Here is a 25172-nt window from a genome sequence, read left to right on the forward strand (position 1 = left end):
GTTACAGCTGTGGCAGAGAAGAATGATTTGTCTTCTATATGTTCTCAATGGGGTCGGCGCTGCTGCCGCCGGCCCCATTGAGCGCATGTAGAGAAGAGAACAGGAATCGCAGATCGCAGATAGGTGCGATCTGCGATTTCTGTTCTATAATTTATCGGACGAGCGCATAAAAAGCGCTCATGTGTCCGATACCATTGTAAAGCAATGGTTTTAAAAAATCGCCGGACGCATGCGCATGCGCAAATCGCGCAAAAAAACGCTCGTCTGACTAAGGCCTAAAGGCCCATTTACACCAACTGATGATCGCTAAAAAATCGCTACAAAGCAGTCGTTTTAGCGATAATCGTTGCGTCTAAACGCGCGCCCATCATGCACGTTTCGTGAACTGCTAGCTGATGGTTAAATTCAGTCCAACCTAAAAATCGTACTTCAGCCTTATCAGCAGTTCTCCACAGGGAGTGCTGATAGCATTGTTTCCTGCTGGAGAACAAAGGAGCTGAATGCAGATAAGAGCCCTTGGGCTATTAACTGCATTCAGCTAAGGCTTCATTTGGACACTTAATTGGTACTTAAGTAGCTGAGTAGCTATGTAATAGTTTATGCAAAATGATCGCTCAAAGCTGTCACTCAAACTGTCGTTTGACCGATCTTTAAGCGATCATCGGACCATGTACTTTGCTAAACAAAACTTTAACAAAACCAAGATTTTGTGGGCTCAGGCAGATTTGAAAATGTTTACTGACTGCTAAATGGCAATTATCAAGTGCCAAAAAAATAAAATAATGTATTTTGTACCTTTAATTATTTTCTTAGGTTCTTTTTCCAGCATTTGCCCTGTTGTTTCTAGAAATAAAATCATTAATATATATAAGGTGTAAGTTTAAAGATTTTTACTGTGCTAATCATTATACTCTCTAAGACAATGTTTATATCAGTGGCAGCTAACAGTACTCAAGCACCTTGTCCCTGCACTAATCTTTGATATAGCGATCTATTCATCTGCAAGGAGCTCCATGTGATCACCTCATGCTAAATGAAGAATGCGAAAGAAGATGCCAATAAGTGGCTACAGTAAACAAGCGTCTATACTACTGGATACAGAGACTGCAATTAACAATTAACCCAAAATCGCCAAATATATTTTTGAGTTACACTATTACTACATATTAGTCTCACAGACTAACAAAATTAAACTTCAATATTATATTTATTTATGGTATTTATTAGTGAAAAAGTAACTTATATAAAAGGACATTTATTAAATGTACCTAAAAACTATCATCAAACCAAATAAACTTATTCCTTGCAGTCATTGCAAACTGGAGCAGTGTGTTCGCCACAAATGGTCTTGCTGCAGGAGTGGCCTGAGAACTTGGTCACCCTGTGCTTCTGGTATGGACACAATGCGCTAATTTTGTGTTTATTTGTGGAAGTAATTGGCGTGTGCATGTGATGCATATGTTCGTAGATGGAAAGTATCTATGAACTAACCTTTGAGCCTAAAACAATTCATTAAGAATCTGGTTTGCCCCCAGGCTTGTCAAAGGCATTGACACTGCTCGCCTCCTTTCATTCACCTGGGTGCTCTCTAGATACATATCCTAAGCATTCTCTGAACCTTCTCCCACTCAGTGGCAATACAGTTGACAACACTCTCCTTGCTGCAACGTTGCTCCCTGGGTTGGACTTAGTTGTGTGTTGCGTGTGTTTGTTCAGGGTACTATCTTCTGTATCCTACCCACTGATAGTGGATGTATGTGGGTCCAGTAGTCCTTTTGGTATATGTGTGTCAGCCCTAACTTTTTTTTTAACCAAGATCAATAAAATGTAATATTTTAATTTACATAGTCTATACTGTGAAGGGCAATGCATACGTTTGGGTCACTAATTTGCTCAAATAGGAAGGTACTGAGCGGGGCAGGGGAACACACCTAGACACCGAATGCGTCGCGGGACTGTAATCTGTGAGACTGATGTTTAGTAATCTAGGGCTATAGAGGTTTTCTGAGCTTATTAAAATAAATAAGAGTACCTACAAGTGTCTGAATGTCCACCAGATGATACCACCTTAGATTAGTTATTAGAAATAGTTATTTATAATATTTATCATTTTCTGGCCAAGCACTGTGCTTCCCTTCTGTTTTGATGTTATCTTAGCTTGCTATGGGTGAAGAACTGCTCTACATTTTCCATTTCCCTCTCAAAGACATTGCCTTTATTTACAGCTGTCTTCATGCCCCTCTATTACAAGATGGGATAGTTCTGTAATTAGTCACTGTCTTCCCACACAAGAGAGATCAGGGTTCTTGGAATGATTATCAGTGAGCTATCATTCACTGATAAAATGCAGCCAGTGACGGAATGGCGAATGACAATGTGTCCTTTTATCACTTGTCAGTCAGTCTGTGCAGGAATAAAGGCCCTTTTAGACTCAATGATTTTCGCTTAAAAATCGCTGAAAGCCATCTTTTGAGAGATAATCGTTGTGTCTAATTGCACTGACATTGTGCAGTTTTCGTTAAGCCATCACTGATTGCTGATCTTTCAGGATGCTGAAAGATCAGCGATCAGCGATGGCTTAACGATCAGTTATTCCATACTATTGTTTCAGCTGTATCCCGCTCCCTGATGACAGGCGGGGTATGAAGAACAGAGCGGTCCAGTTGTGTTCTCCTTACCCCGCTCGGAGCGCTTAGCTGTATAACACCCTGCTTGTCTTCTGCATTCTCCGCTTGAAGCGCCCGGTTGTATGACAGCCGGGCACTCTGACCAGAGAACAGCGGGATGCAGAAGACAAGCGGGGACAATTATCGCTCAAAATTAGCTCAAACAATGTTTTTTGAACAATAATCATTGTGTGTAAATGCTATTATTGTTTGCTTTTCGCCCGAACAATAATTTGTAGTTGAGTGTAAAATCCATACTTTGGCAGGAGAGCTGACAGCAGGGATCACAGGCTGTGTTTCTCCACAGAGGCATTGATAACATTGCATTCATCTGCAGACCCATGGCAGAACAAAGGGGCTGTATGCAGATGACAGACCACCTGCTGTTCTCTGCATACAGCGCACAGAGACTCATTTACATGCAAAATGAAGCTAATAAGCTGCTAATGGGTATTTGTGCCCATTATCAACTTATACAAAATAACTGCTCAAACTGTCAATCATCCTATCTTTTGAATGAATTTTGTGTGATCATCTTTGCGTGTAAATGTGGCTTAAGACACTGCTCTGCTGTTCTGTTGCTGACTAAACATTACATAATCTGCTGCCCACTATATGAAACACACCCCTTATCTTCAACAGTGGATATAAGCATGTGTGTGTGATGTCCTGTCCTATAGGGAGGGGGAAAGGGGAGACAACCACATTTTCAGAGTATGGGAGGTTACACAAGCAGCAGATACACACCAGGAGTGTGCTCATATGACTGCATGTGAGATTGACCTACAGAGGCATTTTGGGTAATACCAAAGAATTCACTTACTATCACTTGCACCTGTATACACATACATAACATAAACATATATAGTACATATATAACATACATAAATTTTTTGGCTCACCATTCTTAGGTCCTACACGTTCTTCACGTTTTTCTGCTGGAGTTTCTAATAAAAACAAAATCAGTATGTAATTTTAAGTGTCGTTAGTTTTAATGTCTTTAAGAGTTCGGCACTGTATTGTTATTGTGATCATTTTTGACAAGCTTTGTATTGCTAAACAGAGAAAGAAAAAGAGACAGAGAGAGATAGAGAAGAAAGCAAGCAAGAAAGAAATATTCTTTTAAGACATCAGTATTATATAGTGTCTGAGATGCTTAGAACATGACATATGCTGTACTTATTAGGATAGGAAAAACTTCAATATGATCATCTTATCATCCTTAAACAGTACTGCACATAAAATATAAAAGCCTCCAGAGCCCTCTGTCAAAAAGGAGGCAAGCATTCAAATGTGCTATTTGAGACCCTCATAGTGTCTAAAATGTAACTACTTTAGGTGTAGCATATTACTAATTGTATATGATTGCATTAAAAAAGTAGTCCCATCTCAGATTAATTGCATATTTACAGCATATGCCATAAATGTTTCATAGATGTAGCTCCCACCTCTAGGACTTGCACAAATCTCAGGAATCTACCCACTGACCCAGCTGTATACAGCAGCCAGGGGTGGCTAGAAGTACACTAACAGGCAGTTCTCTTTTGTGCAACACCAATAGAAGTGAATGGGAGTTATGGAAAGAGCGTAGCACAGTGAGCTGGGCTGTTTCTGCATCTCCAGCGTTACAGAAACAGCACAGTTTGCTGTGCTACATTGTTTCTGTAACTGGGAATATTTGTAGTCTCAACTACCCCGATTGTGACTTACAGAGAGGAATTACTGTCTTGGCCATGTTTGGCCAAGACGGGAATAACCCTTTAACATCAACCATACATAATCATTAGTAAGTGAATAGCATATATGAAAGTATCCATTAATCATTTAGTGTTTTACTTTAAGGGTGGCTTCACACGAGCATGTTTTAGCATGTACAAAGGTGCGTACATAGGTACGCACCTATGTACGAGCAAAAACACGCGCAAATGCAGCTACGTGCATTGTTTTCAATTGAGCCGCGGCTGCTGCCGGTGGCTCCATTGAAGACAATGCTCTGCTGGCACCCCTGCATTCTTTTTCAGGGAAGGGCTTTACATATAAGCCCTTCCGTGAAAAAGAAACATTTTAGTGTAAAAAAAAAATACTTATCTCTCCGCCGCTGCCATGACCCCCGCAGGCATGAAGAACACATCCGTGGCAGATGCAGCAGAGGAATTCTTCAATTCTCTACCGCAGCTGTCACACCTTCCTCCCTGCCTATCGCATATGACCTCTACCTGTGTACCTCCTTACTGCCCCCACTCTGCTTGCTTCCTAATTTCCACATGTAATTCCTGTACTGCCACATGTAATTCCTGTATTGTCTGTTCTCCCCCATGCCTTATCTCCCCCCTCCTCCCCTATACCTCCTGTATTACCCCCACCCCTTTGTTTCAAACTATCACATGTAATCTGTTGTATTTGTCTCTGTTCCCCCGTGCTTGAAAGCGCTGCGGAATAAGATTATGAAAATGCCAAAAAAAAACTAGCAGAGCCAGAAAAAAGTAAGAATAAACTAAATTGGAATGCTATTAAAATTTAATTTTTACTTAATGAGAGTGACATTGTTTTAAGTGTTGGTGTCTGTTTTCTAACCAAATAATTAATCCATTGTTTCGTTACATGCATCATTAAAAAATAATTGCTATTTCATAATTTAACATGATTATAAACAGTAAATGTTTTAGTTAATTCTATTACACAATATACTGTTTTAGGGTGGCTTCACACCAGCGTGTTTTTGTGTGTGCATATGCACGCACAAAAACACGCTTGTATTTACAGCAATGCATTCCCTATGGTGTGTTCACATGTCTGTATTTTACAGGTGCGTGCCTGCAAAGGTAGGACATGCGTGCACCATTGGGAATGCACGCATTGGTCTGCCGGCACCCCTGCATTCTTTTTCAGGGAAGGGCTTTCCATATAAGCTCTTCCCTGAAAAAGAAACATTTTAGTGTAAAAAAAGAAAAAAAAATACTTACCTCTCCGTCGCTGCCGTGACCCCCGCGGGCATGAAGAACACATCTGCATGAGGCAGATGTTTCCTTCATCCCCGCTAGTTAAAAGAATTCCCTGCTTCTTCATCTGCCACATCTGTGGCAGATGCAGCAGAGGAATTCTTCAATTCTCTACCGCAGCTGTCACACATGTCAGCTGCAGTAGAGATTCCTGCTGCTGGCATCCCCGTCATTGGATTTCAGGGAAGGGCTTTAAACATAAGCGCTCAGCCAATCACAATCAAAGGTATCAGCAGGTGGATTTTAAATCCCAGGCTGCTGATAGCTCAGCAGCACTACAGAGCCGAGGACAGCGCCAGAAGTCGCCGCTGAGCCCCGGCAGCCGTCAATGAATTTCAGGGAAGGACTTCATAAGCCCTTCCCTGAAAATCCATCACAGAAGGGGAAATATAGAAAATAAAAACAATCACAGAAAACGGCCATTACTTACTGAGTAAGGAGTGCATATACATGCATCCACTCACCATGCAAGTAGCTGACTTACAAATGGCAGAGCGAATTACACCTGTGCAGGACACCGATGAGACAGCCATTCATACTGCCTCTTGATATAGAGGGGGGTGGCTGCTTGGTGTCTACTCCCACACATAGAGGATACAAAGTGCCAGACCATTCTGATACATGTAGTTCACCATGCAGACCAGCAACCTATTAATGACGCCATAATAATTTGGCGGGTTGCCCTGCACTTCCATCAGTGAACCACATTGGTACTGCCACCCTGGGCTCCCCCTGGAGTCTTAAAGCCACACTGCATGTGAATGATAAATAATAAAATGCAAGGTTATTAGTTGGATTTTGGCCAAGAAACATCAGCCCACTAACCACTTCACAGTTCCTTGCGTTGTAGTGGGTCCCTACACTAATAAAATTACATCACAGAAGGGGAAACATAGAAAATTAAAAACAATCACAGAAAACGGCCATATACTTACTGAGTGAGGAGTGCATATAGATGCATCCTCTCACCATGTAGGTAGCTGACTACCAAATGAGGGAGCTAATTACACCTGTGCAGGACACCGATAACACACCCACTCACACTATGTCCTGATAATGAGGGGGGTGGCTGCTTGGTGTCTACTCCCACACATAGAGGATACAAAGTGCCAGACCATTCTGATACATGTAGTTCACCATGCAGACCAGCAACCTATTAATGACGCCATAATAATTTGGCGGGTTGCCCTGCACTTCCATCAGTGAACCACATTGGTACTGCCACCCTGGGCTCCCCCTGGAGTCTTAAAGCCACACTGCATGTGAATGATAAATAATAAAATGCAAGGTTATTAGTTGGATTTTGGCCAAGAAACATCAGCCCACTAACCACTTCACAGTTCCTTGCGTTGTAGTGGGTCCCTACACTAATAAAATTACATCACAGAAGGGGAAACATAGAAAATTAAAAACAATCACAGAAAACGGCCATATACTTACTGAGTGAGGAGTGCATATAGATGCATCCTCTCATCATGTAGGTAGCTGACTACCAAATGTGGGAGCGAATTACACCTGTGCACGCACAAAAACACGCTTGTATTTACAGCAATGCATTCCCTATGGTGTGTGCACATGTCCATACTCTGCAGGTGCGTGCTTGCAAAGATAGGACATGCGTGCACCATTGGGAATGAAAGCATTATTTTCAATGGAGCCGCGGTTGCTGCCGGCGGCTCCATTGAAAACAATGCTCTGCCGGCACCCCTGCATTCTTTTTCAGGGATGGGCTTTACATATAAGCCCTTCCTTGAAAAAGAAGCATTTTAGTGTAAAAAAAAACAAAAAGAAAACTTACCTCTCCATCGCTGCCGTGACCCCCGTGGGCATGAAGAACACATCTGCCGCATGACAGCTGCGGTAGAGAATCCTGCTGCCGGCATCCTCGCCATTGGATTTCAGGGAAGGGCTTTAAACATAAGCCCTTACCTGAAAATCCAATATAAATAGGGTTAAAAAAAAATTAAATAAAAAAAATACTCACCTGCCTTCAGCTGCCAGGGCTCAGCTGCGACTTCTGCTTCGATTTAAAATCCCCGCCTGCTGGTAGCTCTGATTGTGATTAGCTGAAGCGCTTCAGGGGGAGCCCAGGGTGGCAGTACCAATGTGGTTCACTGATGAACCCGCCAAATTATTATGGCGTCATTAATAGGTTGCTGGTCTGCATGGTGAACTACATGTATCAGAATGGTCTGGCACTTTGTATCAACTATGTGTGCGAGTATACACCAAGCAGCCACCTTTCTCTATATCGAGAGGCAGTGTGAGTAGCTATCTCATCGGTGTCCTGCACAGGTGTAATTCGCTCCCACATTTGGTAGTCAGCTACCTACATGATGAGAGGATGCATCTATATGCACTCCTCACTCAGTAAGTATATGGCCGTTTTCTGTGATTGTTTTTAATTTTCTATGTTTCCCCTTCTGTGATGTAATTTTATTAGTGTAGGGACCCACTACAACGCAAGGAACTGTGAAGTGGTTAGTGGGCTGATGTTTCTTGGCCAAAATCCAACTAATAACCTTGCATTTTATTATTTATCATTCACATGCAGTGTGGCTTTAAGACTCCAGGGGGAGCCCAGGGTGGCAGTACCAATGTGGTTCACTGATGGAAGTGCAGGGCAACCCGCCAAATTATTATGGCGTCATTAATAGGTTGCTGGTCTGCATGGTGAACTACATGTATCAGAATGGTCTGGCACTTTGTATCCTCTATGTGTGGGAGTAGACACCAAGCAGCCACCCCCCTCATTATCAGGACATAGTGTGAGTGGGTGTGTTATCGGTGTCCTGCACAGGTGTAATTAGCTCCCTCATTTGGTAGTCAGCTACCTACATGGTGAGAGGATGCATCTATATGCACTCCTCACTCAGTAAGTATATGGCCGTTTTCTGTGATTGTTTTTAATTTTCTATGTTTCCCCTTCTGTGATGTAATTTTATTAGTGTAGGGACCCACTACAACGCAAGGAACTGTGAAGTGGTTAGTGGGCTGATGTTTCTTGGCCAAAATCCAACTAATAACCTTGCATTTTATTATTTATCATTCACATGCAGTGTGGCTTTAAGACTCCAGGGGGAGCCCAGGGTGGCAGTACCAATGTGGTTCACTGATGGAAGTGCAGGGCAACCCGCCAAATTATTATGGCGTCATTAATAGGTTGCTGGTCTGCATGGTGAACTACATGTATCAGAATGGTCTGGCACTTTGTATCCTCTATGTGTGGGAGTAGACACCAAGCAGCCACCCCCCTCTATATCAAGAGGCAGTATGAATGGCTGTCTCATCGGTGTCCTGCACAGGTGTAATTCGCTCTGCCATTTGTAAGTCAGCTACTTGCATGGTGAGTGGATGCATGTATATGCACTCCTTACTCAGTAAGTAATGGCCGTTTTCTGTGATTGTTTTTATTTTCTATATTTCCCCTTCTGTGATGGATTTTCAGGGAAGGGCTTATGAAGTCCTTCCCTGAAATTCATTGACGGCTGCCGGGGCTCAGCGGCGACTTCTGGCGCTGTCCTCGGCTCTGTAGTGCTGCTGAGCTATCAGCAGCCTGGGATTTAAAATCCACCTGCTGATACCTTTGATTGTGATTGGCTGAGCGCTTATGTTTAAAGCCCTTCCCTGAAATCCAATGACGGGGATGCCAGCAGCAGGAATCTCTACTGCAGCTGACATGTGTGACAGCTGCGGTAGAGAATTGAAGAATTCCTCTGCTGCATCTGCCACAGATGTGGCAGATGAAGAAGCAGGGAATTCTTTTAACTAGCGGGGATGAAGGAAACATCTGCCTCATGCAGATGTGTTCTTCATGCCCGCGGGGGTCACGGCAGCGACGGAGAGGTAAGTATTTTTTTTTCTTTTTTTACACTAAAATGTTTCTTTTTCAGGGAAGAGCTTATATGGAAAGCCCTTCCCTGAAAAAGAATGCAGGGGTGCCGGCAGACCAATGCGTGCATTCCCAATGGTGCACGCATGTCCTACCTTTGCAGGCACGCACCTGTAAAATACAGACATGTGAACACACCATAGGGAATGCATTGCTGTAAATACAAGCGTGTTTTTGTGCGTGCATATGCACACACAAAAACACGCTGGTGTGAAGCCACCCTAAAACAGTATATTGTGTAATAGAATTAACTAAAACATTTACTGTTTATAATCATGTTAAATTATGAAATAGCAATTATTTTTTAATGATGCATGTAACGAAACAATGGATTAATTATTTGGTTAGAAAACAGACACCAACACTTAAAACAATGTCACTCTCATTAAGTAAAAGTTAAATTTTAATAGCATTCTAATTTAGTTTATTCTTACTTTTTTCTGGCTCTGCTAGTTGTTTTTTGAGCATTTTCACAGGAAACAAAACATGTTTTTAAAGTACTGCAAATGTTGTTGATAATAATAATAATCTTATTCCGCAGCGCTTTCAAGCACGGGGGAACAGAGACAAATACAACAGATTACATGTGATAGTTTGAAACAAAGGGATGGGGGTAATACAGGAGGTATAGGGGAGGAGGGGGAGATAAGGCATGGGGGAGCACAGGCAATACAGGAAATACATGTGGCAGTACAGGATTTACATGTGGAAATTAGGAAGCAAACAGGGTGGGGGCAGTAAGGAGGTACACAGGTAGAGGTCATATGCGATAGGCAGGGAGGAAGGTGTGGGGAGCCATGGGAAGGGGCAGGAAGACTAGGTCAGGAGATATGGAATGCCTCCCTGAAGAGGTGCATTTTTAGGGTGCGTCTGAAAATTTATGCATTGGGGATTGTTCGGATGCCTTGGGGTAGTGGCTTCCACAGGATCGGTGCTGCTGGTGTGAAGTCATGGAGGCGAGCATGTGAGGTCTGTTTTAGAGGGGTGTTTAGTCTGAATGTGTTAGTAGATCGGAGTGTGTGGGCTGGGTGGTGTATGGACAGGAGGGAAGCGATGTTTTAAATTTTGTTCTGCAGTGTGTGGGCAGGCAATGTAGTGACTGGCATAGTGCAGAGGCATTTGAGTAACAGCTGGAGAGAAAAATGAGTCTAGCTGCCGCATTTAGTATGGATTGGAGATTGGAAAGTCTGGTGCGGGGAAGGCTAATGAACAGCGAGTTATAGTAGTCGAGTCAGGAGTGGATGAGGGTGACAACGAGTGTCTTTAGCGTGTCCTTGGTTAGGAACAGCTGGATTTTAACAATATTTCTAAGGTGTAGGTGGCATGCCCAGGACAGAGATTAGATGTAGGGGTTAAAGGAGAGGTCAGAGTCCAGTGTGACACCAAGGCAGTAAAAGAGACACTGAAATAGCAGTCAGAGAGGTATGAGGAGAACCAGCTGAAAGCAGTTTCTTTTAGGCCAATAGAGCAAAGCATAATGAGAAGGAGGTAATGGTCAGTAGTATCAAATGCAGTGGAAAGGTCAAAGAGAATTAATAGGGAGTAGTCGCCTCTCGACTTTGCTGGCATCAGGTCATTTGATACTTTTGTGAGGGTGGTTACAGGCAAGTGTATGGGGCGGAAACCGGATAGGAAGGGGTCGATGAGAGAGTTGTCAGAGAGAAAGCATGTGAGGTGGGAATAGACTAGGCGTTCTAATAATTTGGAGATGAAGAGGAGGTTTGAGATGGGTCGGTAGTTGGCAGCGTCTGTTGGGCCAAGAGTCAGTTTCTTTAGCAAAGGGGATATGACGGAGTGTTTAAATGAGGAGGGTAAAATACCAGAGGGTAGGGAGAGGTTGAAGATGGTGGTGAGGTGGGTAATGACAGCCAGAGAAAGGGATCCAAGGAGGTGAGAGGGAAGAGGGTTGCTAGCTCAGGTGGTAGGGTGAGCAGCAGAAGACTTCTTCCTCTGTTGTTGGTTCTAATGTAGAAAATGAGTGGATGATGGATGCAGAGCTGCAGAGACTGGGATCAAGGCTAGCCATGCAGTTTTCGGAGATTCCTTTTTGATGTCGATTTTTTTAAAATAGGTGAGGTGGCTAGTTCTCTAGCACTGCAATCCGTCATGGGGGCCTGTTCTTTGGGGCTAAGGAGGGAGTGGAAGGTGTCGAAGAGTTGTTTGGGGTTGTGCGATAGTGAAGAGATAAGGGAGGTGAAAAAAACTTGTTTGTCATGGTGGAGGGCGAGGTTATAAGTTTTAAGCATGAATTTGAATTGGTGTGATTTCTAGAATAACAATTAGTAGTAGCCATATTATTATTTTAATATTTATATTTAAATTAAAATAAATTCGTGTGAAAGGTCATTGTATTAAAATTAATTACATTATTTGTATAGATTTTATAGGAATTGTTGCATTTTAATCATATATTTTCGAGCAAAAAATAAATATAACCAATTAATTAAAAAAAAATATCAATCAAAAGATTGAAAATATTCCCCAGGCATTAGATATGAAAAAACAAACATAAAAAGCATAACTTTGTATTACCTTTTTTCGGTTCAGCAAGTTTTTCAGGTGTAATGACTGAAAAAAATGGAGCAACGATACGCATTCAATCAGAAACTCTATACAAGTACCCAGTTACAATCTATGTGCAAACAAAGGGTCCAATTTTCCCTCTAATCTGTGAATTTGGAAAGGGAAAGTTTAAGCAACAAACTAATGAGGCTTAATGGGCCCAATAACATTTTTGCCTGATGAAGTTTGGATTTTCTAGCTCTTTTAATTCCACAGTGAACAGCTTTGAGGAAACAGTGAAAGGTCCATGTTGTATTGCAGTAGTTTAATTTTGTGAGCATTGCAACCCGTATTTGTGAAGGGTAGCATTGCTTACTCAATGTCTTGAGGAAAAGAACAAATAGACAAATAATCTGAACTGTGCAAAATACTGTCACCCTTGAATAGCTGTCATATTTTCGACAACAAAATCACTATTGTGAATGGACGGTCTTTATTTCATATGAAGCTCTGTTTATATCTGCATTCATCATTCTGTTTTTCTGTTCTGTCATAGGGAGAGAAAAACAGAATGACACCAGGGAATAGCTGTCCTACGAAGGAACCATTTGGTGCTAGAGGGACGTTTTGACTATAATAGGGTCCATCCAGCTTCTGTCATGCTCTCTGACACTTTAGCACTGACAAAATAGTAATCCATACTGAGCATAACCTAACTCCTCTCCTTTCTCTGACTCTAAGTATAGTTTGTCAGCAGACTTTGGAAGGAGTCCAATTATGCTATGTGTAGATCACTGCATCTGGCAAGTCCTAAGTGTGTTATGAAGAGGCTTCTATTGCTGCTGTTGCATGGAGTTACTGGAACAGGGCCTGGTAGTGGAACGGGGGAGGGCACTACAATGGGAAGCACTATTGAGTGGGCCACAGAAGAGGAAACCACAGGGAGGAACACTAATGAATGGGGCCACAGAGGTAAGCAGTATAAGTGTAGCCACAGTGGGGGATACTGTTAGTCAGTAGTGGCAGAGAGTGGGGTATTATTAGTAAGTGAGGTCACAGAAGGAGCACTGTTTAGTAAGTGAGCCCACAGAAATGGGCACTTTTAGTCAATGTAGCCACAGAAGGGACACTCTTGGTAAGTGGGGCCATAGAGGAGACACTCTTAGTAAGTGGAACCACAAAGGTAGAATTATTATTTTGTGGGGCCCCAAAGGAGGTACTAATACTATGGGAGGGTATTGAGAGGTTCACTGGGTGAAGTGGAAAGATGGCTACAGTGTGCAGAGACAAGATGTGACTGGCAGAAGTCTTTATGTCAGCCTGGGTGCTGATAAGAAAAACAAAAGGAGATGACTCAGAGAAGATGTTACCTGTGATGCCTGGAGGTAACTGTACTGTGATCACTATCACTGTGAAGATTTGGTATCTATTATATGGTGACTGCAATATTTAGAGGTATACTAGAGCTGAGCCAGTGTATCTGAGCCCTTTGTAAATTAGTAAAGTTAAGTAATTTTATAGTTTGTATAACGGCAGAGTGACTAATAATACAATTTCTCTTAACATCACATTCACTTGACACATATACATTGGAACTGTGGACTGTGCTAACAATTGCCAATTTTGAGAACAAACATTAAAGGGGTTGTCCCGCGCCGAAACGGGTTTTTTCTTTATTCAATAGGCCCCCCATTCGGCGCGAGACAAACCCAATGCATGTGTTAAAAAAAAAAACGTTTAGTACTTACCCGAATCCCCGCGCTGCGGCGACTTCTTCCTTACCTTAGCAAGATGGCCGCCGGGATCTTCACCCACGATGCACCGCGGGTCTTCTCCCATGGTGCACCGTGGGCTCTGTGCGGTCCATTGCCGATTCCAGCCTCCTGATTGGCTGGAATTGGCACACGTGACGGGGCGGAGCTACGAGGACCAGCTCTCTGGCACGAGCGGCCCCATTCACCAGGGAGAAGACCGGACTGCGCAAGCGCGTCTAATCGGGCGATTAGACGCTGAAATTAGACGGCACCATGGAGACGAGGACGCTAGAAACGGAGCAGGTAAGTGAATAACTTCTGTATGGCTCATAATTAATGCACGATGTACATTACAAAGTGCATTAATATGGCCATACAGAAGTGTATAACCCCACTTGCTTTCGCGGGACAACCCCTTTAAGTACACTAAGTTTAAGACTACCATTACTTTTGCCAAATACAATTGGCATGTTTGATATTGTGACTCGTGTGCTTTCTGAATACTGTGCCTACTTATTGTCAGAATGTTAAACAAAACTTTATCCTACTGTAAATAGTTGAGCCTAGAAGCTCTAGAAAAAATAATTCTCATTAGAAGATCAATAAAATCAATATTATTCATCCTGAATACATAAACACAGTGATTAGATAAACTAAACACAATAAAAGACTCTTAAAGAGTTTCTCCTTCTCCATGGTTTTTATGGACCTGTTCTGCATGAATGAAACGTTCCCAGCCTTTGTAATTTGGTGGTATTTCCAGTGCATGTTTTATTTGTTCTATCGGGTACTGTAATCAAGAATTATTATTACTGCTATTTCTCTGTTTTGTCTTTTGGTAAAAAGAAATGATACAAAAAAGAATAATGTAATTTCCGTACAGAATGACTGACTCATTTTTATCGAACTCTTGCCTGGTAACTTCCGCTAAGATTCTCTGCAATAACTATCCTATGAAAAATAATTAATGATACTGTTTGATTCTGCTTTTTGTCCATCTGACAAAGATGGAATATTTTCATTTTACATTGAATTCCATAGACATGAGAATTGAGCAATGCAGGAAACGCATTAAAGAACCTAATAATATGAACAACTTATAATAAAAAAGTAGATGTAAACTGGGAAATGTTAGTTTTTTCAGCGCTAGCTGAATATTACAGAGCATATTTAAAACCTTGAAAACATTTTACTATAAAAACACCAAATGTATAATAACTAGAGATGAGCGAGTAGTGCCTTATGCGAGTACCTGCCTGCTCGTCTCTAAAGATTCGGGTGCCGGCGGGGGGTGGGGAGCGGCAAGGGAGAGCGGGGAGGAACGGGGGGAGATCTCTCTCTCCCTCTCTCCCCCCCACTCCTCCCTGCTCACTCCCGCAACTCACCGCTCTCCCCCACCGGCACCCGAATCTTTAGAGATGAGCAGGCAGGTACTCGCATAAGACACTACTTACTTGAGTAGTTTGCCTTAGCGAGTACGCTCGTTCAATTCTAGTAATAACGCATGATGATGCAATAAGTGAGTATACAGAAAAGAGTCTGATAATTCTATTTGAAAATAAAATCCCATGTAAATAATTTAATATAATAAAGAATACAAGTTTTACCTTGCTTCAGTTTCGGTGCTTTATCAGGTGTTTTTTCTGGTATTTCTAAAAACATAATTGATCACAGTAACTGACACTTTTAATTGTGATGGGTGATTGTTAGGGTAGGACATCAATGTTTAATTTTTAATCAGTGAAGGTTTGCCCTCTGTGGAAATTTGTGATCCACACATCAAAGGGGTCTCCTTCATTGCTACACAAGCACAGTGGCATATCAATACAAGTGGCTGAGTTGGGTACTATGCTTATTGCTCATACAGACAAACTGTTGTATATGTATAAAGAATGAAGGGGGCACAGTGTTTGCACAGCATTATGGTCCCTTCAATGGACTGATAGCCAGGAGTCCTAAAGGGATCTCTGGTACTTTCACTTATAAAGCATTGATGATTATGCATGTTAAAATTCCAGTGAACCCCTTTCACTTTAATCAGAATAATCTAAATCAGGCTAATGTATTATATTCCAGGGCCTAAAATTTGTTGACTAGAATGCAGCATACTATATACTGGATGCATGTTTTAGATATCATTTGGCAAGGCTTCAAACTATTGAGTATTGTATTGTGGTAAATACTGTGGTCTAGTGACCAGCTAGATTCAAGGTTTTCATTCAGGTGGAAACTTCCATTTTCTCCATATTATGTATTCAGAATCGACCATATTTGCCCACATAGTGGATATTCAGGCTTCAAAGAAGCTCAGGATGTATGAAAAAAGTTAGTCTTAAAAAACTCTTTGTTAAATACTAGAGATGAGCGAGCACCAAAATGCTCGGGTGCTCGTTACTCGGAACGAACTTTTCGCGATGCTCGAGGGTTCGTTTCAAATAACGAACCCCATTGAAGTCAATGGGCGACCCGAGCATTTTTGTATTTCGCCGATGCTCGCTAAGGTTTTCATGTGTGAAAATCTGGGCAATTCAAGAAAGTGATGGGAACGACACAGCAACGGATAGGGCAGGCGAGGGGCTACGTGTTGGGCTGCATCTCAAGTTCACAGGTCCCACTATTAAGCCACAATAGCGGCAAGAGTGGGCCCCCCCCCTCCCAAAAACTTTTACTTCTGAAAAGCCCTCATTAGCATGGCATACCTTTGCTAAGCACCACACTACCTCCAACAAAGCACAATCACTGCCTGCATGACACTCCACTGCCACTTCTCCTGGGTTACATGCTGCCCAATCGCCCCCCCCTCCCCTCCACAGCGCACACCAAAGTGTCCCTGCGCAGCCTTCAGCTGCCCTCATGCCACACCACCCTCATGTCTATTTAGAAGTGCGTCTGCCATGACGAGGAACCTCAGGCACACACTGCAGAGGGTTGGCACGGCTAGGCAGCGACCCTCTTTAAAAGGGGCGGGGCGATAGCCCACAATGCTGTACAGAAGCAATGAGAAATAGAATCCTGTGCCACCGCCATCAGGAGCTGCACACGTGGGCATAGCAATGGGGAACCTATGTGCCACACACTATTCATTCTGTCAAGGTGTCTCTGCATGCCCCAGTCAGACCGGGCTTTTTAATTCATAGACACAGGCAGGTACAACTCCCTATTGTGAAGTCCCTGTCGACCGACAGCATGGGTGGCTCCCTGGAACCCACCAGCGATACACAAAAATATCCCATTGCATTGCCCAACACAGCTGAGGTAGTAATGTCGTGCTTAATGCAGGTGGGCTTCGGCCCACACTGCATGCCCCAGTCAGACTGGGGTTCTTTACAAGTGGAAACAGATGCATTTATAATTCCCTGTGGACCCACAGCATGGGTGGGTGCCAGGAAGCCACCGGCAGTACATAGAAATATCCCATTGCATTGCCCAACACAGCTGAGGTAGTAATGTTGTGCTTAATGCAGGTGGGCTTCGGCCCACACTGCATGCCCCAGTCTGACTGGGGTTCTTTACAAGTGGATACATGTAGGTTAAACTCCGTGTGCACCTACAGCATGGGTGGCTCCCTGGAACCCACCGGCGGTACACAAAAATATCCCATTGCATTGCCCAACACAGCTGAGGTAGTAATGTCGTGCTTAATGCAGGTGGGCTTTGGCCCACACTGCATGCCCCAGTCAGACTGGGGTTCTTTACAAGTGGAAACAGATGCATTTATAATTCCCTGTGGACCCACAGCATGGGTGGGTGCCAGGAAGCCACCGGCGGTACATAGAAATATCCCATTGCATTGCCCAACACAGCTGAGGTAGTAATGTCGTGCTTAATGCAGGTGGGCTTCGGCCCACACTGCATGCCCCAGTCTGACTGGGGTTCTTTACAAGTGGACACATGTAGGTTAAACTCCGTGTGCACCTACAGCATGGGTGGCTCCCTGGAACCCACCGGCGGTACACAAAAATATCCCATTGCATTGCCCAACACAGCGGATGTAACGTCAGCTGTAATGCAGGTGGGCTAAAAATTCATTTGATTACACTGTAGGCGAGGGCCCACAAAAATTGCTGAATCAACAGTACTAATGTACATCAAAAAAATTGGCCATGGCCAACCAAGAGGGCAGGTGAAACCCATAATCGCTTTGGTTAATGTGGCTTAAGTGGTAACTAGGCCTGGAGGCAGCCCAGTTTAACGAAAAATTGGTTCAAGTTAAAGTTTCAACGCTTTTAAGAGCATTGAAACATATAAAAATTGTTTAGAAAAATTATGAGTGAGCCTTGTGGCCCTAAGAAAAATTGCCCGTTCAGCGTGATTACGTGAGGTTTCAGGAGGAGGAGCAGGAGGAGGAGGAGGAATATTAGACACAGATTGATGAAGCAGAAATGTCCCCGTTTTGGATGGTGAGAGAGAACGTAGCTTCCATCCGCGGGTGCAGCCTACGTATTGCTTACGTATCGCTGCTGTCCGCTGGTGGAGAAGAGAAGTCTGGGGAAATCCAGGCTTTGTTCATCTTGATGAGTGTTAGCCTGTCGGCACTGTCGGTTGACAGGCGGGTACGCTTATCTGTGATGATTCTCCCAGCCGCACTAAACACCCTCTCCGACAAGACGCTAGCCGCAGGACAAGCAAGCACCTCCAGGGCATACAGCGCTAGTTCAGGCCACGTGTCCAGCTTCGACACCCAGTAGTTGTAGGGGGCAGAGGCGTCACCGAGGATGGTCGTGCGATCGGCTACGTACTCCCTCACCATCCTTTTACAGTGCTCCCGCCGACTCAGCCTTGACTGGGGAGCGGTGACACAGTCTTGCTGGGGAGCCATAAAGCTGGCCAGGCCCTTAAAGACTGTTGCACTGCCTGGGCTGTACATGCTGCTCGATCTCCGCACCTCCCCTGCTACCTGGCCCTCGGAACTGCGCCTTCTGCCACTAGCGCTGTCGGATGGGAATTTTACCATCAGCTTGTCCGCCAGGGTCCTGTGGTATAGCAACACTCTCGAACCCCTTTCCTCTTCGGGAATGAGAGTGGGAAGGTTCTCCTTATAGCGTGGGTCGAGCAGTGTGTACACCCAGTAATCCGTAGTGGCCAGAATGCGTTGAATGCGAGGGTCACGAGAAAGGCATCCTAACATGAAGTCAGCCATGTGTGCCAGGGTACCTGTACGCAACACATGGCTGTCCGCACTAGGAAGATCACTTTCAGGATCCTCCTCCTCCTCCTCCTCCTCCTCCTCCCCCTCCTCAGGCCATACACGCTGAAATGATGACAGGCAAGCAGCATGGATACCGTCAGCAGTGGGCCAAGCTGTCTCTTCCCCCTCCTCCTTATCCTCCTCATGCTCCTCCTCCTCCTCCTGAACGCGCTGAGATATAGACAGGAGGGTGCTCTGACTATCCAGCGACATACTGTCTTCCACCGGCTCTGTTTCCGAGCGCAAAGCGGCTGCCTTTATGGTTTGCAGGGAAGTTCTCAAGATGCATAGCAGAGGAATGGTGACGCTAATGATTGCTGCATCGCCGCTCACCACCTGGGTAGACTGCTCAAAGTTTCGAAGGACCTGGCAGATGTCTGCCAACCAGGCCCACTCTTCTGAAAAGAATTGAGGAGGCTGACTCCCACTGCGCCGCCCATGTTGGAGTTGGTATTCCACTATAGCTCTACGCTGCTCATAGAGCCTAGCCAACATGTGGAGCGTAGAGTTCCACCGTGTGGGCACGTCGCACAGCAGTCGGTGCACTGGCAGATTAAACCGATGTTGCAGGGTGCGCAGGGTGGCAGCGTTCGTGTGGGACTTGCGGAAATGTGCGCAGAGCCGGCGCACCTTTACGAGCAGGTCTGACAAGCGTGGGTAGCTTTTCAGAAAGCGCTGAACCACCAAATTAAAGACGTGGGCCAGGCATGGCACGTGCGTGAGGCTGCCGAGCTGCAGAGCCGCCACCAGGTTACGGCCGTTGTCACACACGACCATGCCCGGTTGGAGGCTCAGCGGCGCAAGCCAACGGTCGGTCTGCTCTGTCAGACCCTGCAGCAGTTCGTGGGCCGTGTGCCTCCTATCTCCTAAGCTGAGTAGTTTCAGCACGGCCTGCTGACGCTTGCCCACCGCTGTGCTGCCACGCCGCGCGACACCGACTGCTGGCGACGTCCTGCTGCTGCTGACACATCTAGATTGCGAGACAGAGGTTGAGGAGGAGGAGGAGGAGGAGGGTGCTTTAGTGGAAGAAGCATACACCGCCGAACACACCACCACCGAGCTGGGGCCCGCAATTCTGGGGGTGGGTAGGACGTGAGCGGTCCCAGGCTCTGACTCTGTCCCAGCCTCCACTAAATTCACCCAATGTGCCGTCAGGGAGATGTAGTGGCCCTGCCCGCCTGTGCTTGTCCACGTGTCCGTAGTTAAGTGGACCTTGCCACTAACCGCATTGGTGAGGGCGCGTACAATGTTGCGGGAGACGTGGTCGTGCAGGGCTGGGACGGCACATCGGGAAAAGTAGTGGCGACTGGGAACTGAGTAGCGCGGGGCCGCCGCCGCCATCATAGCTTTGAAGGACTCCGTTTCCACAACCCTATACGGCAGCATCTCAAGGCTGATAAATTTGGCTATGTGGACGGTTAACGATTGAGCGTGCGGGTGCGTGGCGGCGTACTTGCGCTTCCGCTCAAAGACTTGCGCTAGCGACGGCTGGACGGTGCGGTGCGAGACATTGCTGGATTGGGCCGAGGACAGCGGAGGTGAGGGTGTGGGTGCAGGCCATGAGACGGTCGTGCCTGTGTCCTGAGAGGGGGGTTGTATCTCAGTGGCAGGTTGGGGCACAGGGGGAGAGGCAGCGGTGCAAACCGGAGGCGGTGAACGGCCTTCGTCCCACCTTGTGGGGTGCTTGGCCATCATATGTCTGCGCATGCTGGTGGTGGTCAGGCTGTTGGTGGTGGCTCCCCGGCTGATCTTGGCGCGACAAAGGTTGCACACCACTGTTCGTCGGTCGTCAGGCGTCTCTGTGAAAAACTGCCAGACCTTAGAGCACCTCGGCCTCTGCAGGGTGGCATGGCGCGAGGGGGCGATTTGGGAAACACTTGGTGGATTATTCGGTCTGGCCCTGCCTCTACCCCTGGCCACCGCACTGCCTCTTGCAACCTGCCCTGCTGCTGCCCGTGCCTCCCCCTCTGAAGACCTGTCCTGTGTAGGCGTTGCACACCAGGTGGGGTCAGTCACCTCATCGTCCTGCTGCTCTTCCTCCGAATCCTCTGTGCGCTGCTCCCTCGGACTTACTGCCCTTACTACTACCTCACTGCAAGACAACTGTGTCTCATCGTCATCGTCCTCCTCACCCACTGAAAGGTCTTGAGACAGTTGCCGGAAGTCCCCAGCCTCATCCCCCGGACCCCGGGAACTTTCCAATGGTTGGGCATCAGTGACGATAAACTCCTCTGGTGGTAGAGGAACCACTGCTGCCCAATCTGAGCAGGGGCCCGAGAAAAGTTCCTGGGAGTGTTCCCGCTCCTGAGCATGTGTCATTGTAGTGGAGTGAGGAGGCTGGGAGGAAGGAGGAGCAGCAGACAGAGGATTCGGATTTGCAGCACTGGACGGCGCAGAACTCTGGGTGGATGATAGCTTGCTCGAAGCACTTTCTGCCATCCAGGACAAGACCTGCTCACACTGTTCATTTTCTAATAAAGGTCTCCCGCGTGGACCCATTAATTGGGCGATGAATGTGGGGACGCCAGAAACGTGCCTCTCTCCTAATCGCGCAGCAGTCGGCTGCGACACACCTGGATCAGGAGCTCGGCCTGTGCCCACACCCTCACTTGGCCCTCCGCGTCCTCGGCCGCGTCCACGTCCTCTAGGCCTACCCCTACCCCTCAGCATGCTGTATTACCAGTGATTTGATTTCCCAGGCAGGAAATAAATTGGCGCAAGCCTGCAGGCCAAATATAATTTTTATAACTCTGGCAGAGCAGGTATTTGCCAGTCAGGAAAGACAATGGCGCAAGCCTGCAGTAAACCGTAGCTGGTTGCGTTTGATTTTTGTACGTTCTCCACGCAGCACACACGTACACGGAGACCTTAGGACTGACACAGGCAGGCCAAATATAATTTTTTCGCTTTTTTGCAAAGGGAAGGCCCCACTGCGGATATTCAATGAACAATACTTTTAATAACTGTGGTGTGGCCCTGAAAAAGTGTCACACAACTTTAGTGTAGCAGAGTTATTAACTCTGGCAGAGCAGGTATTTGCCAGTCAGGAAAGACAATGGTGCAAGCCTGCAGTAAACCGTAGCTGGTTGCGTTTGATTTTTGTACGTTCTCCACACAGCACACACGTACACAGAGACCTTAGGACTGACACAGGCAGGCCAAATATAATTTTTTCGCTTTTTTGCAAAGGGAAGGCCCCACTGCGGATATTCAATGAACAATACGTTTAATAACTGTGGTGTGGCCCTGAAAAAGTGTCACACAACTTTAGTGTAGCAGAGTTATTAACTCTGGCAGAGCAGGTATTTGCCAGTCAGGAAAGACAATGGCGCAAGCCTGCAGTAAACCGTAGCTGGTTGCGTTTGATTTTTGTACGTTCTCCATGCAGCACACACGTACACGGAGACCTTAGGACTGACACAGGCAGGCCAAATATAATTTTTTCGCTTTTTTGCAAAGGGAAGGCCCCACTGCGGATATTCAATGAACAATACGTTTAATAACTGTGGTGTGGCCCTGAAAAAGTGTCACACAACTTTAGTGTAGCAGAGTTATTAACTCTGGCAAAGCAGGTATTTGCCAGTCAGGAAAGACAATGGCGCAAGCCTGCAGTAAACCGTAGCTGGTTGCGTTTGATTTTTGTACGTTCTCCACGCAGCACACACGTACACGGAGACCTTAGGACTGACACAGGCAGGCCAAATATAATTTTTTCGCTTTTTTGCAAAGGGAAGGCCCCACTGTGGATATTCAATGAACAATACGTTTAATAACTGTGGTGTGGCCCTGAAAAAGTGTCACACAACTTTAGTGTAGCAGAGTTATTAACTCTGGCAGAGCAGGTATTTGCCAGTCAGGAAAGACAATGGCGCAAGCCTGCAGTAAACCGTAGCTGGTTGCGTTTGATTTTTGTACGTTCTCCACGCAGCACACACGTACACGGAGACCTTAGGACTGACACAGGCAGGCCAAATATAATTTTTTCGCTTTTTTGCAAAGGGAAGGCCCCACTGCGGATATTCAATGAACAATAACTGTGTTGTGGCCCTGCCTACACAATTCTGTCCCTGTAGTATCAATGGAGGGTGCAATGCTCTGCACAGACGATTTTTAGAAAAAAAAAAAAATGCAACACTGCTAACAGCAGCCAGCACAGTACTGCACACGGTTAAATTTGGCCCTAGAAAGGACCGTTGAGGTTCTTGAAGGCTACACTCACTCCTAACACTCTCCCTGCCTAAGAACCACTTCTGTCCCTAATACCGGGTGCAATGCTCTGCACTGCCGATTTTGAGAAGAAAAAAAATTTTTTTCCACTGCTAACAGCAGCCTGCACACACGTAGATGTGGCCCTAAGAAGGACCGTTGGGGTTCTTGAAGCCTACACTCACTACAAACACTCTCCCTACAGCAACTCTAATAGAACAGCACTTTCCCTCACTAACTCACACGGCATCTGAGCCGAGCCGCGGGAGGGGCCGACTTTTATACTCGGGTGACATCTGATCGCCCCAGCCACTCACAGCAGGGGGGTGGCATAGGGCTTGAACGTCACATGGGGAAGTTGTAATGCCTTCCCTGTCTTTCAATTGGCCAGAAAAGCGCGCTAACGTCTCAGAGAGGAAACTGAAAGTAACCAGAACACCGCGTGGTACTCGTTACGAGTAACGAGCATCCCGAACACCCTAATATTCGCACGAATATCAAGCTCGGACGAGTACGTTCGCTCATCTCTATTAAATACCTTATATGTACTGAAGTACTAGAGATAGTATTTTAATAGTCATAGCTTTTAATTAGCTAGGATAGTAGGCAACATTTAATGCAGTACTCACCCGTGCCTTCTACCACATACTGTTAGCAGGAACAAAGATTGTCTAAACTGGGCATTCCCTTTAACTAAAGGAATGAGTAGTGGTGCTTACCCTGTCACCGCAGAGCTGCAAGGTCCTAGCAGACCCTGATCAGCACGTTATTCACTAAAGTGGGGTGTAACTTCCCCTGTAACTGGGGCTCCTATAGATGCCCAAGCTACAGTAAAAGAGTATGATATAAAAAAAAATATCTCTGTATGTCATAGAGAAAAAAAACAAAAATAATTTTGGCAGTACAACCACTGAGTAAAATCCCTAAAAAGTTTCTGATCCTTTAGGACCAAAACACTCTGGTCCTTAAGGGGTTAATCTATTGTATCAACTGTAGTTCATAAGGAAAATGAGCTGCTAAATTACAGTATATACTTGAGGCTTCTTTCACACGAGTGCTGTTTTAGGGCTGATTAGGTGCGTCAAAAAAATGCATCTGAAAGAACGTGCAACGTGAACTTTTTTTGTGGTGCAGATTTCTCTCCATCAAAAGATATGACATGTCCTATTTTTTGACAGTGCAGTGCTGGCGTCTCCCATAGACTCCTATGGGAGCAGGCTGGCAAAAAGAGGGGGAGCTAATCCCGCGGCTGCTATTCATTCACGCGATTTAATGCTCAGATATCTATGCTGTTTTATCACGGCTATCTAAGCGCTCAAACAGGGTTTGTGTCTAAGAGCTGTAAAGAAGTTGGGCTGGGTTGGAACTTTTAATAAATATTTATGAGGAATGGTTTTAAGATACTAAAGTTCACGAAGATGATGAACCTTATAATGTTATTTTGAAATAATTGGTTGAAAAACAAATAATAGAATTATGAGAGAACTTTCAATTAGTGTGAAGACAAGGTATTAGCCTTTTACCTTTCTTTACTTCTCGTTCTTTTTCAGGTATTGCCACAGTTTTTTCTTAAAAAAAAAAAAGGCAGTGATAGACATCAATTAGGGACCTATGGGAATAGCTACAGAAATACACAATATAAACCAGCTGAATAATTGTTACATTTTTATTAAATTAATTAAAGAATGTCCTTCATGAAAATGCAGCATTGTGAAGGCATCTAAGAGGTGAATCTGAGCAAGGTGAATCCATGGTTTTCTTGACAAACAGTGCCTGAATCGTTTATTCGAAGACTGTATGCAAATCAGTACTTATCAGCTCTCTTGGACAATAAAAATGTGAGAGGATTCATATGGCGACAACATCTGCCTGGGTAGACTCATCCATTTCTAAATTACTCTACGCAAGGGGGAGTTGCTGCCACATGAGCCAAATTCTCATACTCATTTTAAATACTAAAGCCAA

The 25172-nt window shown here is 45.1% G+C and overlaps 1 protein-coding gene across 23 annotated transcripts in view; it reads right to left on the bottom strand.

The window, feature by feature from the left end:
* The window catches only part of TRDN (triadin), a 630780-nt gene that overhangs the window by 78107 nt on the left and 527501 nt on the right, over window positions 1–25172 (bottom strand). For 20 of the 23 annotated variants that reach the window (XM_066606567.1, XM_066606610.1, XM_066606533.1 and 17 more), the window contains 5 exons: window positions 24731–24775; window positions 15421–15465; window positions 12090–12125; window positions 3569–3613; window positions 796–843 (listed from right to left, as the gene is read on the bottom strand). In XM_066606567.1, the coding sequence (XP_066462664.1) occupies window positions 796–843; window positions 3569–3613; window positions 12090–12125; window positions 15421–15465; window positions 24731–24775 (219 nt within the window). Of the gene's footprint in view, window positions 1–795; window positions 844–3568; window positions 3616–12089; window positions 12126–15420; window positions 15466–24730; window positions 24776–25172 lie in introns of those variants that run through there. The other 3 variants (XM_066606585.1, XM_066606557.1, XM_066606673.1) reach the window with 3 other exon arrangements.

Source organism: Eleutherodactylus coqui, chromosome 1, assembly GCF_035609145.1.
Source record: "Eleutherodactylus coqui strain aEleCoq1 chromosome 1, aEleCoq1.hap1, whole genome shotgun sequence".
Classification (NCBI taxonomy): Eukaryota; Metazoa; Chordata; class Amphibia; order Anura; family Eleutherodactylidae; genus Eleutherodactylus; species Eleutherodactylus coqui.